General features: G+C 42.7%; 1 protein-coding gene across 1 annotated transcript in view; it reads left to right on the top strand.

The window, feature by feature from the left end:
* Window positions 1–11,685: 11,685 nt before the first annotated feature.
* The window catches only part of RPIA (ribose 5-phosphate isomerase A), a gene marked incomplete at its 5' end in the record, with an annotated part of 29,285 nt that continues 22,968 nt past the window's right edge, over window positions 11,686–18,002 (top strand). The window contains one exon of the mRNA XM_084234956.1: window positions 11,686–11,970. Within this exon, the coding sequence (XP_084091082.1) occupies window positions 11,686–11,970 (285 nt within the window). The remainder of the gene's footprint in view (window positions 11,971–18,002) is intronic.

Raw genomic sequence — 18,002 nt, 5'->3', positions numbered from 1 at the left:
TGATGTAGTCCCAGCTGTTTATCTTTGCCTTCACTATCACTGCTTTGGGTGATGTGTCTGTAAAGATGTCTTTGAGGTTCATGGCATGTAATGTTTCACCTGTATTTCCTTCTATGTATTTTATGGTTTCAGGTCTTATGTCTAGTTTTTCAATCCGTTTTGAGTTGGTTTTTGTGCATGGTGTGAGGTAGTAGTCAAGCTTCATTCTTTTGCATGTAGCGACCCAGTTTTCCCAGCACCATTTATTGAACAAACTTTCTTTGCTCCAATGCATAGTCTTTGCTCCTTTGTCAAAGATTAGTTGACCATAGATCTGTGGGTTTATTTCTGGATTTTCTATTCGATTCCATTGGTCTGTATGTCTTTCTTGTTCCAATACCATGCAGTTTTGATGATTATGGCTTTGTAGTATAGTTTGAAGTCTGGGAGTGTGATGCCTCCATTCCCTTCTTTTTTTTTTCAGGAGAGCTTTGGCTATTCAGGTTTTTCTGGTGATTCCATATGAATTTCATCAATAATTGTTCTATTTCTTTGAAGAATGACATTGAAATTTTGATTGGAATAGCATTGAATCTGTATATTGCTTTTGGAAGGATGGCCATTTTAATAATGTTTATTCTTCCAATCCATGAGCAGGGGATGTGTTTCCATTTCTTTTTGTCTTCTTCTATTTCTTTTAACAGTGTTTTATAGTTTTCTTTTTTTTTTTTTTTTAGTTTTCTTTGTATAGGTCCTTTACCTCTTTTGTTAGATTTATTCCCAAGTATTTAATTTTTTCTTGTTTCGATAATAAAAGGGATTTTTTTTTATTTCTTCTTCAGATTTATTGTTTGTGTATAGGAAGGCTACTGATTTTTGCATGTTACACTGCTTTTTGCCAAACATTTAACATATCACTTTAAAAATTTAACTTTAACTATGTTTTTATCATTTGATGTGGCAGTAATTATATTTTCACAGGAAGTTGCAAAAATTTTTATCTTATGTAACTACAGTACAGTATCAAAGCCCGGAAACTGACATCAGTAGCATATGTAAATGCTATCTTGTCATCAATATCACAATCAAGAAACAGACCTTCTCCACCACCACCAAGTTCCCTTTTATAGTCACACTGCTTTGTGCTGGACTCAGTCTGCAGTGATGATGTCTGCTAGAGATGCCTGGGGGCACTCACCTGGGTCTTACCACTTGTGACAAGCCCACACAGACATTCCCCCTTTCAGACCAATGTTGTTGCTGGATCTTGGTTTCTTACTGTGATTGCAAAATGTAATCAAGCAACAGCCATAAGGAAACTTTGAAATAACAACGTTGATCACTCATGTCCTGGAAAGCACACAGCACTGCTAGGGGGATTGAGCTGTGAGGGAGTGTGTCAGGATTAAGAGGACTGCAAGTGTTCACTGTTTTCCTGTTTCCCTCATTTTTCTTTTTTTTCTTTTTTTTTTTTTAAGAGGTATGTATTTTTATTTATTTGTTTGTTTGTTTGTTTGTTTATACATGCACTGGGTACAGTCAGAAGCGCGGGAGGGTGAGAGAATTCACCAGAGCCAGAGCAGGGAGCAGAGCAGGCAGAAGGACCGAAGTACACTGCTGAGGGGAGCAGCTGGCGGCACGCGCCGTGTGGGACCCTCCTCAGGTGGCTGGGGAGCAGCCGGGGATCGAACCAGCGCTGCAGAGACTGCAGGCAGCTTCACAACCCAGCGCTCAACCACTGCGCCACCGGGGAGGCCCTCATTTTTCGACCATATCTCATCATCTCTCACCTCTCCTTATTCTGTCTGCTTTCCCAGTGAAGTACTATGCACAATAGTGTTCTAAGCGCAAGTGAGTACGAGGGAGTGAGTACAAGGGTGTGTGTTGGGGGTCGGGGGAGAGAAAGAGACAGAGAGAGAGCGCATGAGCATGTGGACTTGGGGGCTCTGCATTTTTTAGGTTGAGGGTGGAGTGCCCCTGTGTTGTGGGTTCACTCTTTCAGGAATGAACGGAAGGGAAGGGGAAAAGCAGTCTCTCAAATGGCCAGTTAGCTATATCATCCAGAGTTTCCTGAAAGAGAACTATCGCTGGCAGGTGCCCTAGTTCTTTATGTTGTTGTAGAGTTGGTGAAATGTTTATATCAGATGCAAGTAAGACACTTACATTACAATCAAAAAACCTCTCTTCCCCACTGTTGCTAAAACTCAGCACCCGTGAAGCTGTTCTCCGATCCTGATGTCATTTGGCAATGTTGTTTAAATGGAATTGTGATGTATGTGACCTTTTGAGGTTGGCTCTTTTTCCCTCAGCATTCTGCCCTGAGGTTCGTGCATGTTTTTGAGTGCCACAGTAGTTCATTATTTATTTTTATTAATTCAAATTCCATCCATGGATGTGCCACAATCTGTTTAGCCATTCACCCATTGAAGGGGAGTTTGGTCTCAGCTTTTATTATTATAAATGAAGCTTCCATCAAGATTCACACATAGGTTTTTGTATGGATATAGATTTCCATTTTTCTGAAATGTCTAGGCCTGCTGCTGGGTCATATTGTAGTTTTGTTTAGTTTTCTAACTAAAAAGTAGTTTGCCTAACTACTTCCCAGAGTGGTATGCTACTTACATACCAGCATGTAAGAGATCCATTTTCACTACTTCCTTGCCAGTATTTAGTATTATCACCCATTTTTATTTTGCAGTTTTAATAGATGTGGTCTTAATTTGCATATCCATAGTGGCTAGGAGTTTGAACATCTTTTTGTGAACTTGTTTGTTTATAGTACATCCTCTCCTGTTAAATGTCTTTTCAAGATTGGTTGTTGTTTTTTTTTACCTCTAAGTTTGGGCTTTATATACTCCAGCTACATTTCCTTCTTCAGCATTGTGGTTTGCAAATGTTTTCTCCTTTCTGTAGTATATCTTTCCATCCTTTTCATCATTAACAAGATTCCTTCATAGAGCGGAAGTTTTAAATTTTGATGAAGTCCAATTTATCATTTTTTCTTTTATGAATCATGTTTGTGGTATTGCCATGGAATCAACTGTGTAATTATAGTTGGAATTTTCGGCCCCATCTCCATTTCAGAGGAAGACAAAGGGGCTGGAGACTGAGCTTAATCACCAATGGCCAATGATTTAATCCATCATGCCTATGTAATGCAGTCCCCACAGAAATCCCTAAAGTAAGGGATTTGGAGAATGTCCAGGGAGTGAGCATATGGTGGTGCTGGAGAGCAGTGCCCCTGGAGAGGCCAAGGAAACCAGAGCCCCTTCCCACATACCATGCCTGGATATCGCTTCCATTTGGCTGTTCCTAAGTTGGTTCTTTATTTGTGCATTAGTCTTTCCAACATTTCATATGGTTCCTATATGATGTTATGTTAAATCATATATGTACTATACGTTAAATCACATTTTGATAAACTTTAAGCAATGGTAATTTTTGGATTGTGCTGAAAAAAATTTTTTTAAGATTTATTTATTTATTTATACAAGCACTGGGTACAGTCAGAAGCATGGGAGGGTGAGAGAATTCACCAGAGCCAGAGCAGGGAGCAGAACAGACAGACTGACGAAATACACTGCTGAGAGAGCAGCAGGCGGCAGGAGAGGTCTGCTGTGCCATGTGGGACCCTTGCCCAGTGGCTGGGGATTGAACCGGCGCTGCAGAGGCTGCGGGCAGCTTCGCAACCCAGCGCTCAACCGCCGTGCCACCGGAGAGGCCCCATGAAATTTTTTTTTTATGTATATATGCATATTCTTTTTTTTAATTTTATTTTTATATTCCCCATACAATTGCACCCCCTTATTTTGACCCTAAGCCCTCCTTATTTTGGCCCCAAGCCCCCCATAGTATGTCTCTGGTTCATAGTTGTTTGTTGATTTTGATTTTTTCTTTCTTATAGTTATTCCTTTTCCTGGTCCCTTATTTAGGTTTTCTAGATTCCTGCTATGAGTGAGACCATCCGGTATTTTTCTTTTTCTTTCTGGCTTATTTCACTGAGCATGATCCCTTCCAGCTCCATCCATGTTGCTGCAAATTGCATGTGTTTATCTTTTTTGAATGCTGAGTAATATTCCATGGTGTATATGTACCACATCTTCTTTTTTTTTTTTTTTTTTTTTTTTTTTTTTATAGAGGCATGCTTTATTTATTTGTTTTGCTGGTTTGTTTGTTTGTTTTGTTTATACATGCACTGGGTACAGTCAGAAGCACGGGAGGGTGAGAGAATTCACCAGAGCCAGAGCGGGGAGCAGAGCAGGCAGAAGGACCGAAGTACACTGCTGAGGGGAGCAGCGGGCGGCAGGAGAGGTCTGCACGCCATGTACCACATCTTCTTGATCCAGTCATCTATTTTTGGGCATTTGGGTTGTTTCCAAAGATTAGTTATTGTAAATAGTGCTGCTGTAAACATAGGGGTGCAGGTGCTCTTTGGAATTAATGTTTCTGTGAAATTTTTTTTTAAAGATTTATTTATTTATTTATACAAGAACCAGGGTACGGGCCAGATGCGCAGGAGGGTGTGAGGATTCACCAGAGGCAGAGAGCAGAACAGAACAGGCAGACTGATGAAATACACTGCTGAGGGGAGCAGCGGGCGAGACAAGAGAGGTCTGCTTCGCCATGTGGGGTTCTCGCCGGCCGGCCGGGATCGAACCTGTGCTGCAAAGGCTGTGGACAGCTTCACAGTGCGGTGCTCAACCGCCTGGGCCACCAGGGGAGTCCCCTGTGCTGAAATTTTAACATGCTGATTTTGTTCATTCATCACCCATCCATTTACCCATCCATCTAATAACCATGTATTAAGTCCTTACCATGATACAGACTCTAGGTTCTGAAGGTAAGGAGTTTGCCCTCTAGTGGAAAAAAATGGTTGTAAGTATGTATATATAATCAGTGTGAAAAGCAGGTCTGGGATAAGTTTATTGAGTGAGGCTTAACCTCAGGTTTAGAGGATGAGAAGGAGTGAACCAGAGGAAGATTAAGGCTGGGGCCTTAATGGAGGGGTTGTGGAGAGGACATTCTAGACTGAGGCACCAGTTCTTGCAAAGGCATGAAGACATGACAGCACTTGGTGTGTTAGGAAGACTTTGTTGCTGACAATGTTTAGTGATTAGATGGTGAGGATGCTACTGAGAAAAGATGCTGCAGCAGAGGGCAAAGGTCAGTTCATGAAAACCCCTGCATGCCTTAAGAAATTTGGGACTTACCCTGAAAACCATGGGGGACCATTTGTAACATTTAGACAAGAATAACATGATCTGATCTGTTTTGTTGTTGTTGTTTTTAATGCTCTAATGGCTGTGCTTCCCCGAGCTTCAGTTATGAAGCTGTTGCAGTGATATAGTGTATTGGTAAATGCCTGAACTGAGGAAGTATCACTGGACATAAAGAAAAGCGCAGAATCGAAGGGATATAAAGGGGGTAGAATGTAAGGGTAGAGAGTTTGGCTACGGCGAAAGAGGGCTGTTCCTAAAACTCTGGCTTGGAATTTGCTCATTCATTCATTGCAAATGGTTCCTGCTTATTGGTTGTTTAAATCTATCCTCTGCCCCTGCAGAGAACATTTTCAATAATCTGGTGTTGCTTACATTATTTAACTAGAATAGTATTGTAAATCAGCCTTCCTTTGTTTTGTATAAAATATCCAGAGTGAAAATTGCTTACAAAATCTTTTTAATTCCAATTTTAAATTTTTTCCCAACTGCTCACCAGTCAATTCCTTTGTGACTGGAGCCAGTTTGAGCTGTTTTTTCTGTCACTCAGAAGTGAAATATTTCCTAATTTGAAGACCTCCCTAGGAGAAGCTTCCTGCCCTTCGAAAAATCAAGGCCAGTAAGAATCAATGTGGAGTCTAGGCAAATAAAGGTTTGAGTGGGCCACTTAAATCTACTTGTTTTGGGCAGATGATATTTATCATATTCAGATTCACCAGATACTCCATTAGGCTGGGGATAAATGTGAGGCCAGGTCCCTGTGGGTAATAAGGCATGTTTGCCTTGGAGAGGGAAAGACTTTTCTTAAAGCAATTCTTCAACAAAAAGATGTGGCAAGCCCTCTGCCATAACCACAATTCAGTTCCAGCACCGGTCTTGGAGAGATACTGGGTGTTGGAAATTACCAGAGTGGGGCAACCTTTTGAGGAAAGCTGGGCCTGACTTTCTTCTAATCAAATCCGCAAACCTTTACTTCTCCCAGCTCTACTGTCTGTGCTTTCATATAATGAGTTTCACTAAAAGCCTTCCTCTGGGATCTCTGTTCTTCTCTGATCCTGAATTGCAGGCCTTAAAGTTGTGTAAACTGTTGGTCTCCACCCAGTAGGAGTTTGAAATTGTTATATTCAGCGTGTAGAGTTCTTGGGTTCTTCTGAGAATGATTTTGGCAGCGTTCCCATTTGGTGGCACACAGCAATCTTATTAAGGAAAAAGATGAAAAAAGGCATTTGCATTGACACAAAGAGGCAAAGGCTGCATTTTAAATGGGCAGGTTTATTAGGAAAAAGAGATGTACACATAGACACGTAAGGTATTCTTAGGGCAAGATCTGCATTTTGCCAGAGCAGGGCATTCTTTATGTAGTGCTCTTTGGCGGAATTATTTTGTGGAATTTATCACTTTGGGGTCCAGTTTTGTTGGTCATGTATAGTGAGAGATAATCCTTTCTGACCCCATCTCTGGTTTTTGACTTGTGAAAACTTCCATCATAAATTTTCTATTCTTAGGCAACCATCAAAATCAATTTGGTAGGTCTCAACTAATATTTGAGTAGAAAATACCAGTACATTACACATAATAAGCACTGTTTTGTGAATATTTTTTCAGAGTTGCTATGCAGAATGTGGTCCGTGTTATAGGATTTGGGTAAAAGTTTCAATGGATTTGGCTGAGACTGTTATCAGAGGACTTGGAGTGGGAGACCAGAACTTAGAGGAAGGTAGATAGAATGAGGGAGGGAAAAGAGATTGGAGAAAATTGAACAGCTTTTAATTACAGCTTTTGTATTTGTTTTTATGGCCTTGGGGGAGAGAGCCAGTCTGGCTACTCCCATGCTCTTAAAATTCCTCAGACAAATGCTAGATACTAGGACTAGACAGGTCCAACTATGTAAGTGAATTCCTTATTAGATGAGAAAGAACAGAAAGAATTGTTCTAGTATTATTTGTATTTTCTACCCATTGTGAGGTGGAGGTTGGTGCTGTAGTGTTCATGTGCACCTGTACTGCTAGCTCACTGATTCTCAGTCTGGGCTGGTTTTGCCTCATAGGGGGCATTTGGCAATGTCTGGAGATACCATGGGGCCATCCCAACTGCAGAATGTGGGGGGCTTCTGGCATCTAGTGAATGAAGGCCAGAGATGCTGCTGTCCCATACAATAAATAGTTGTTTGGATCAAAATGTCCCTGATGCTGAATCTGAGAAGCTCTGTGCCAGTTCCCCCCAGCTGTAGAGATAAGGTATATAGGAGCTTTGATCTTCACCTTGTAGGGGAAATTTTGTGCTTCAGTGGAAAACTAGATTGTCTAAATTGAATAGGACACCTCTCCAGGTTATCTTATTCTATGAAAGTTGTTTTACAAATGTATGAATTATAATCAACAGCAATACAAAATAATCCTGTCTATTGACAAATCTGCTCTAGCAGAGGTTGACTTCCCTATCCCACTGCCAAACAAATTCTGTCTTACCTTTATTAGCACCTTCATTTTATACTCCACACAAATGTGTTTTATATCTCCTTCAAACTGGTTGCACCATCTCACCAGTTTCTCTATTAATGAATTAAATGAATCACAAACATGTTCATTTTAATCTGTGAGAGGGCCTCCCTGGTGGCGCAGGTGGTCAAGCGCTGCACTGTGAAGCTGTCTGCAGCCTCTCCAGTGCAGGTTTGATCCCGGCCGGCCGGCAAGAATCCTACATGGCAAGGCAGACCTCTCCTGTCTCACCCACTACTCCCCTCAGCAGTGTATTTCGTCAGTCTGCCTGTTCTGTTCCCCGCTCTGTCTCTGGTGAATCCTCTCACCTTCCTGCACATCTACACTATACCCGGTTCTTGCATAAAAATAAATAAATCTTTAATCTGTGAGAGTCGTATTCCTGCCCCCCCCCCCTTTTTTTTTGAGAATTCTTTAGTAGCAGCATCATCTACTTTGGAGGTATTGAGGAAATGGAATCATTTCTATTGGAAGATGCCCTAGACTATGAAGGCAAGAATATGCGGTTTGCATGAATGTCAAATGACAGCCGTTTATCTCGATGGCTCATTGCTGTATTCCTCATGCCTGGAGCAGCACCTAGAAGTAGTAAGTGCCCCGCAAGTGTTGAATGAATAAATGAAGCAAGTGGGTGGAAATCTTTAGCTTAGGCTAAATAGATTGAGAAGAAAAAAGGAGACAGAAGACATGTGTTCTCTATAGGAGTGAAGAAAGGAATATTTTAGGAGAGGAAAACATTTGTCACTGGAATAGGGAACAGGCCCAAAGCCCCCCACTCCAATCTCAGCTTCCTCCACAATAAAGGCAGATTAGCAAGGAGCTCACAAGCTGCTGTCCACTGCTCCAGCTGCTGGGAGTGTGAGGGATGGACTGTGAGGGGTTCTGGTTCCCAAGCTGGGAAAGGGTTTTTGAGATGCTTGGGTCAGGATTGAAAAGAGGACTTCATAGCACAAGAACAAGATAGACAGCTCCAGGGAGACTTCTCTAGGCATGACTCCCCAAGGTGCTAGGTTAGGAGTCTATAGAGGTTTTAAGAATGGGGTTTGAGAACAAAGGATTAAACTTTATTAGCTGTGAAAGCAAGGACAGAGGCTAAAATCCATTTATTGTTGCTAATTGTGGGCAACAATCAGCTGCAGCTTGGTGGTCAAGCAGTGCTTGTGACCATCTCCAAGATGAACAACTCATAGAGACTGGGTGCCCAAAGCTCCAATTTGAACAGGTCTGGTGTCAAGGTCTGATTTCTCTGGGTCTGTAACTCTCATGTTTTCCATAGCAGCCAACTTAATAATCAGTGAAAAGATAGCTCAGGAATAGAAAAAATTAAGAAAAAAATGGTCTAAGGAAATTTATGGCAGTAGGTGTCTGGACTTAATCATCTAGATTTTTTAACTTCTTGCTTACCAACCTGTAGGAACAGCAAAATTTCTGTCCTTGAGTCTTGTCCTTTCCTAATCCTAGGACACTTCCTGTCTCATACTTACTTGATAGGAAGAAATTTGTATTAAATTCTGTAGGGTGCTAGCAAATTTGGAGCCCCTTAACATTGTGGCTGTATTATCTGATACATATTGCATGAGTCAATCTGGGTAGTTGAGTATCATTTGAAGGAATAATTGGTAATGTCTCTTGTTAATGAACAGTGTAATTTGGAGATAAATTTAGTTATTTCAAAGACTTCTGGGTTGAAAATTAAAGACATTCATAAAATATGTAAGGTACAGCGCTACCTATCTTTTTGGTCCTAGGTAAAATATATAGGGGGTGATACAAGGTAACCTTACATATTGGGATAATAGGAAGTATGTAAAAAGTAGAAACTTAAGAAACCCACCACCTATATTCCAGCCCTGAAAAGTGGGAGCTTTGAGTTTCTGAAAAACCTGTCTCATTTTACACAATTCCCAAGTATACAGTTTGTAATTTTTTTTTTTTTTTTTTTTTTTTTTTAGTTAGGATCTCCAGTTTTGATTTTTCTTTCTTAGTGAAAACCTGGAGATATGACTAGTGTCTTCTCACTTCCCAAAGTTCCTTCTTTTGTTCCAAAAGGTCTTGCTCGATATTGTGACATCCCATGAGGCCTAGTTTCCCTAATTCTCAACCCTGTACTAGCCCCCAGGCATTCCCACTCTTCCTGAAGAGAATTCCATGGTCACATTCTGGAATGTCAAGAGTCCCACAGTGGCCAGCTTAGTGGTGAGCTGAGCTCTGCTGCAGGATCAGTGGCATGACCTCTTCAGAGCTCCTTTGCCAGCTGCTGCTGTTCAGTTGCTCCTAGCCTGATGCATGGGTGGCTGGCCATGCTGATAGGAAGTATCAAAGCTTGGACTTGACTTTTTAGATGCAATACCAAAGGCATGTGTAATCCATGAAAGAAATAATCAATAAGCTGGATTTCATTAAAATTAAATTTTCCTGTGCTGTTAATCAGAAGACAAGCCACACATTAGGAAAACATATTATCAAAGAGAGCGGATGTGGAGTTGAGGCATGAAATCTGTTACCTAATCTATTTTAGGTATTAGTTGTGTACCAAAAGTCCCTCCTCTCCAAAACATTACTTTCTAGAGAGGATAAATGATCACGGAAAGATCGAACAATGGGTAGAGAGGATGGTTGGAGGGCCAGTTTAGAGGAGTTGAAAGACCATTCAGTCAGCTAAGTGGATAAGATAGCAGGGTGGGAGGGTGGGGGGGAGGGCTGAGCTTGCAGAAATGTACAGATGGAACAGCCGAACATTGAAGGGGTTGGGAAGTCCCAGCGTAGTTGTCGAGGCTGGAGACAATTAGCTACTTTTACTCCACTGACCTTTGAGTAGTTAGTGCTGAGGAAAGAATGGGGGAAATATTGCCCCAAGAAAATGCACACAAGGTCACATATTTGCCCCCAGGCAGTCACAGCAATGGTCTGGTCCTAGACATTTTGTCCTGCATCTTAGCCAGAATTTTGTGATTTCCAAATTCTGCATAAAACCTAGGACTCAAAAGTCATCTCAAATAACTTTTCCTCCTGCAGATTAAGATGGGTATCAAAGGCCTGATAGTTTTAGGGGTCACAGCAAAGAGAATGCAGGCGAGACCCATACCGGTCTCTCGCAGAGAGTAAGGGAGGCATGGAGTTTGGAGATGAGTTCATGGGCAGACATGAGAGATTCCACAAACAAGGGCGATAAGCACAAAGATCACATGCTTTTTAAGGACCTTCAAACAGTTGATACAGCTGTGGTCGGCATTAGTTTCCTAGGCCGATAAACGGGGCCAATTAGAATCTTCCGCTCCGTACTGTTCTCTATATATCATGATACCTTATGGTTAGAGGGGGAAAAAAATATAAAGTTAAGCTCAACAAAAAGTCCTTGTTAGCCAACAACGACTGCGGTATCTTCCGGTCACAACCGGGGGCCAGGATCGATCCGGACGAAGCATCAATCGTCCAAATGCAGGGAAATGTTTAAAGCTGGGAGATGGTAAAACTTATAGTCTTGTGTCTTAAACTCCAAAGGGCGCCACAGCCCCCAGCGCATTTCCCTGGTAAGAGTCTGGAGATGTCACTTGCAAGAAGGCCGCCATGTCTCCAGAAGAGCGACTACCTTGTGGTCTTGTCCACCGTCACGTTCTTACTGCAGGGGAAACCAACAAGGGTCTAACACACCTTTCTCCGAGGCAAGGGCAGACCAAAAAAAAAATAATAATAATAATTCCTGGGATCCACCCAAGCGCGGCGGAAGCACTGCTCCTTAGCGTGCGGAGCCGCCACTACTTGGGCGGTACTGCCGACGCAAGAAAGCCAGTCGCCGACAATTTGCGATACAGTCGCGGAGCGTTGTGGGTTTGGTAGTTCAGCTTAGGGTGCGGCTTCAAACTACCTAAGTCGAAGAACTACATTTCCCAGCAAGGCCCGCGCTTCACTGGGCGCGGGTCGTGTGCGTGAAGATGAGACTTCCGGAAGAGACGGGGGCGGGACTGTGGCGGAGGTTGGAGCGAGGCGTCGGGATGCAGCGCCCCGGGCCCTTCAGCACCCTCTACGGGCGGGTCCTGGCCCCGCTGCCCGGGCGGGCCGGGGGCGCGGCCTCTGGCGGAGGCGGGAACCGTTGGGGCGTCCCGGGTTCCCACGTGCAGCCTCCTGGGTGTTCACAGTCTGGTACCTACGGCAGCACTAGTAGCACAAGCACTAGCAGCGGGGACGCGAACAGTGTCTACCCGGGTCCTTCTACGATGTCCAAGGCGGAGGAGGCCAAGAAGCTGGCGGGCCGCGCGGCAGTGGAGAACCACGTTAAAGTGAGCAGCTCCGGGCGTGGGGTGTGCATGTGCTTTGCATGATGGGCTCTGGTTGCGCGCCCAGGGCACTGCCAGGGAGCGCCTGATTCTTCAAAGGGCAGGGGCTGCGTGAGAGCAGAGAGGGTACGCACATAGCGCGGTTTTAAACCTCCTTCTTCCCTGCTCCTTAAAAGTCTTTCGATGTGGGATCAGTTTGGGGCCGAGTCCCCTAAAAGTAGAGCTTTTTAAAGGCTTCTTATCTATCTGGGTAACAGTATGCAAAGTCGAATCTGGTGGTATCTGACGGTTAGAGTTAAGGCTGGAAGGTACTTGCTGTGTGAATTCCTTGTCAACAAATGGAAAATGGGTGAGTTTGGGGGCTGCTGAGAGGTCTTTACTTCCTTTACTGCCCTGGGAAGCCTCTGGAGAATTGGCTTGAAAATTGCTTTGAAATTTCATTCCAAGGAGTTTCTTAGCTTGGCGCGCATCCTCTTTAGAGTACCCGCCAGAGGGAAGAACTAACAGTCAAAAAAGACTGGAGCTTTACACCTCCTGCCGTTGACAGGGTCGGGTGGACGCTGGAAGTGTGGAGGATGCTGTACTTTACGGTTGGGGTTACAGCGATGTTTAGCTATTAATCGCTGATATCTGAGATCGTCACCAGCTTGTTTGTTAAACATCTGGTGTGGTGCTGTTACCGGAGTCTTTTTCACTTGACTGGATTTTGCGGTAGCCAATTATCTTAATTACAGTACTCCCGGAGCCAAATGGAGTATCTCTGCCCTTAGGTGGAATTTTCTTGGCTTTATTGGCTTTTTTCTTTCTTAGGAAGTTTCTCCTGTAGTTCTTCACATTTGGCCTTTTGCCAAATTATTCTACATAGATGACTTTTGATCCTCAAATTGCCTGGTTAAGTGGGTGGGGCAAACGCTGTAACCTGTGGCTCAGCATATTGTGTAGAAGATATAGATAGCTATGGACCCTCCAGAACCCAAACAGAGTGACTTCTGTTCCAGTGCCCTTCCACCAGTTCCACATCCACCCTGTTCTGGTGTGACGTGTTCCAAGGTTGGTTAGTGGTAGAATTCATGAAGATAATATAAGATGTGTATTCTAGCTCTACATTTTGGAATCAGTGCCTTAGCTGCAAAAGTGGGATAATAAGATGCAATTTATAAATGTTTGGAAATAAAGTGAATAGTTAATGGGCAGATTAATGAACTCTATAAAGCCGCATATTCTAATTTCCACATTAACCTATTTACATTAATATTTTGTGGCACATGTTTCCCTGACCTTTGTATTATAATTATGGATTCGTTAAATAAAAATCTGCAACTCCCTGCCCCAGGATAGAGTCCGAGATACAGGATTACAGGCACATTATTCTATGAAGTTTCCAGACAATGCTGGAGAGATCTCTGTTGGTTTTGGGGGGCACCTCACTCCAATCTCAGTTGCACCCTTTCTCCTACCAAACTTCTTTCCTAAGACACAGCACTACTTGGACTTTGTGTTTTCTGCTTTTTAACATTAATGTACTCATTTCATTTGTTTACCCAAGTATTTATTGAGTGCCCAGTCTGTATCAGGCAGTTGGTGTGGCCAGATACATAGCTACAGATAGTAGGAGGTGAGTCAGACCTTGGATACTTTTTGAACAGGAAACTAACTCAAATCCATGCATTTATTAAGCATAGTCATCATGTGCCTAATGATGCTCTCACTAGGGAGTACCTTTTGCCTCATATAAGGCCGTGTTTTCTTTTAGTACTTTGTGTCTTGAAATTGTTTACTCACTTGTGTAAGTTTATACAGGTAGGTTTTGTGCCAGGTCCTGTTGATTCCACCTTTGGAATGTTCTCAGAGCTGACTCTTCCCTTTGACCGACCATGTTTTCTGATACAGGCTCTCTTCACAGCCAGGGGATTGCAGCTGCCCTCTCCCAAGTGATGTGTGTCATTTTCTGAATGCTCTTGTCACTGTGGCCCTCAGGTGACCTCATCCTAACTTCCTCATAACACATCTACAGCAGCTATTGAGAAGTAGGTACTGAACCTGGAATGCACAGATAAGAGGCATGGCTACTCATCCTTAAGCCCACAGTCTTGTTTCCTCCTATGCTCCTTCTCCTCCCTTATATCAGAACATTGGAAAAGTCAGACTACTAGTATATAGTGTGTTTTAATATTACGACCTTCCACCTCGAATGTGCTTTCTTTTCCTCTGTCTTTGCCTGATACATCATGTATATCCTTCAGGGTTTGATTCAAAGGTCCTTTCTTCCTTTCAGTTTTTTCTTAACTTCCTAAAGAAAATTTCTCCCCTTAAATTTTGTACCACTTTATACTCCTTGGGTGCTTTATGCTGGTGTCTTATGTTCTAGTCATCTTTGTCTCTCCCATCCCCCTAAAGGGTAAGCTCCTGCAAGATAGTTAACCTTCTCTTCATTCAATGTTAGTCAGAGTTGTACCAGTCTGATAAATGTTGGTTGAATTGTGTGGAATGTGGGCACAGATATGGAGATCGTGGGGTTATTGGTGATGCTTTGCTTAGAATCTTGGGGGTGTAGGGTTTCTAGTTCCCTGGCCCATTGGTGTTCTGCTTCCATATGGAAAATACTTCCATGCTGGGTGGTTGGGAGAGAACTTGGAGAGTTCTCAATTGAATCCTTTGGGTAGGTACCCTGGGCTCAGATCTGCCTATTTCTGGTAGTCTAGCCACTCAGGATGAGTGCTATGCTGGGCCATGCTCTCTTGAAAGTTAATAGTCCCCCTTGTTCTTTGGAACTTGGACTTGGCATGAAGAAGTTGGTGAGCATTCTTTTCAGTTGGTCAGAGGATTTTCAGTTATCCCACTAGATAAGATGAGTGAAATTCTGATACTGCACATATGACATGTGGTTTAGTATTGCTTATTAGAAGGTTCTGCTTCTCCAGCACAGCCAAGTTAGCTGCCTTTGTTGGACACCTCTGTTTGGCTTTGACTAGGACACTGATTCCTGGGCCAGTCACTTGATTCCAGCGTGTAGCGGGGCCATGTGGTTGAAGAGCGCTGGACCTGGCAGACCCCTGCAATTCCTGGCCTCCTCCAGAAGCTGAGGGAGGAGTCTTACACAGTTTGTCTGACTCACCTAAGTTCATCCGTGTGTCACCAGCCTGCTGGGTGACATGAGTGTCTGGCTAAGTGTGGTAATGAGGACTCAGGCACTTAAATTACAATGTAGCTAGAACTCTCAGGTCAGGTGTTAGGGTTAGGTTGAGCCTATCCAGGCATTAATAAGTCAAGGGATTTTCTAGTTATGTGAGATTTTTAGGTGTTCAAATATAAAGCTGTTGTGAATGTTTCTGTGTTGTAATCTACTTGTTCTGAAGACCTTGCTGTTCAAATTTGCCCAGATAGCTAAAGGACTCTTGCATCCACTGCTTTTGATCTCAGGTGGACTCCTGACCTAATAGAGCTCAGCTCTGAGTGCCATTGGTGTATTTGGTAACTTTGGAACAAGCAACTGTTAAAGTGATTTCCCTTAGGTGGTGGGTAAAGCCCTCTGTAGGTTGGAGCAGCTCAGCTTTGGGGGGCATTAGCTTTTGGTTTGTTCCTTTTTGTACTCCGCCCACCTGTTGGCCATTCTTTCCAGTCTTTTCTAGTTGTGATGAGAAAATGTATTACTGAGCAAATGAATACAGTTGGAGATGTAGTCTCACTTTGGGACGGACCCGATCCGATATGGGGCCCCAGGGACATTTTGGGTATTCCTGTGGCCGTCTAGGGATTTTGGCTTTAACCCTCAATTTGTCCCAAGGGGCCTTTAGGACTTTTCTTCCTCCTACCAAAGAAAGTTTCATTATGGGTTTCCCTTGCCAGATGAGTTGTTAATCACTTGCTGGAGCTCTTAAGACATTTGAAATGAAATGTTTTAATAGATTGAACTTCCTCAAGTTGCTTCTTCAAAGTGAGGTTGTATAGTGGGGTTGTTTCTATTGTCCAAAGATGGTCTTTAAAAAGCTAATCTTCTGATAATTATGCAGCTATAAAATAAACATATCAAATATTTTATTTAACTCAGCAAATAAAAGAGGGAACTGAAAAAGATGTTACAACTTGTTATAGGAAAAACAAAAGGACAATAAATCTATACCCAGTGAAGAAATGTCAAAATAAATATATGCCATCTGTAGGGTAATAATTTGCATTTTTATGGACAAGAATTGTTTACATTTTTAACAGTTTTCTACAAGTTTCTCTACAGAATTGTGAAATGGCCTAGTCAAGGCAGGCAGGATCAGATAATGACTTGCGATTATAGCCATTCATTGAAAGGACTTTCAGATAATCGCTTGCTCATTTCTAAGTCTTAAATTTTTCCTTGCAGCGTTGAATGAATTGCTAAAGTGAGTATAATGGAATCTCAAGGTCACAGGGCTTGATTGTGAGATTTCACTTATGTTAAAATTTAAATCTTCTTGAGAGGTACTTAATGGTAGCTGTTGCTTTGGTTTTTAGCTCTTTTGCCTGAGATTGGCAGGTGATTGCTCCCAGGGAGTTGCTTGGGTACTGAGCTCCAGATAGTTCCTCTCTGTGCATACCCTGACCTTCTTTTGCTGTTTGTGGTTTAACTGACCTGGGCTGGACTCCTACCCTGCCCTGGGTCTGCTCATCGTTACCCTCCCCCTTTCTTAAGGTAGCAGACACTGTGTGACTCCTGTTTCTTGGTCTTTGTACCCAGGAAATACTTTACATTTATTACAAATCCTTTTGCAGATGAAGACTGTTTCTCATGTTCCTCTTCCCATATTTTCTGAGGCAGGCCAGTGTATAAACTGAGCAGCAACTGGACAGATACTGATACAGTGTGCTATTTCAAGGTTATTTCACACTCTTCTCTCTTCTACTCACATTGGGAGAGCTCTTGACCATGGGCCTGATGTGTTCCTGAGGCTCCCTGTGATGCCACCCACTTGTGGTTGGTCCCCTGCTTTCTGGATGTTAAGCTTGTGTTAAGCCAGAGACTTCTGCTTTCTGTTCTTCAGGTATGCCAGGCTCTGGTGCTTTTACTGGGCCCTTCCTTTTCTTTCCTGTTGCAGAAAAGGAACTGAGGCTCCAGATGAGGAACTGAGCACCCCCCTCTCACCCTCGCCCCCTGGGATTGGCCAGGAATCTTTGAGCACTCATGTGCAGGCCATGTTTGTGAAACTGACTATATATTGTAAGTAAGCCAGGCCTTTTGTCTGACAGGCTATAGGAATTTTAGTTGAAAACAATAGGCCCAAGGTGGAGTTGCTTGTGTTAAGCCCCACATCACAACACTGAGACTTAATTATACCTACCAGTTCTCCAGAAATGCTATCCTAAACCAGTCAGTCAAGACTCATCTAACTGGTACTAGTGAGATAATCTGCCTGATAGACCCCTGCCATGCCCCTTGGAATAACAACTGCTCTTTTTTGCCTAGAGTATGACCTTCTTGTTCCTACTCCCTTCTAGTTAGACAATTCATTTTGTACAGCTTCTTTCTCTCTGCTAGATTGGTTGATGCCTGATTTGACCTGATTTATGCTCAGATAAACAGCATTTTTAATATGCCTCACTTTATCTTTTAGCAAGAAGAACTGGTGATGTCAGTGTCAGAGGTAAAAGGAGAGTGTCTCTGCTAATAAACTGCCACTGGGCACTAGGATAAAATACAGTTTTAAACTCCATGTTGGTGAACTGCTGTTCATAGTACAGATGACCCTTGAACAACTCCAGTTAGGGTTGGTGCCCCACCTGCATTCCTGCCGCATAGTCAACCATCCAAATTTAACTGCAAATAGGCTAATATTAACCGGAAGCCTTACTGATAAAAAACAGCCAACACATATTTTGTATGTTATATATAGTCTTTTTATGATAAAGCTAGAAAAGAAAGTTATTTAAGAAATTATAAGAGAAAATACATTTCCAGTACTGTACTGTGTTTATCCACGCTGTAAGTTTTAGTTGTCTGTTTATAAGAAAAATCTATATAAGTGGACTGTCATAGTTCAGGCCTGTGTTACTCAAGGATCCATTAT

This window comes from Talpa europaea (genome assembly GCF_964194135.1).
Source record: "Talpa europaea genome assembly, chromosome: 6".
Taxonomy (NCBI): Eukaryota; Metazoa; Chordata; class Mammalia; order Eulipotyphla; family Talpidae; genus Talpa; species Talpa europaea.
This window is presented reverse-complemented; position numbering and strand designations above follow the sequence as displayed.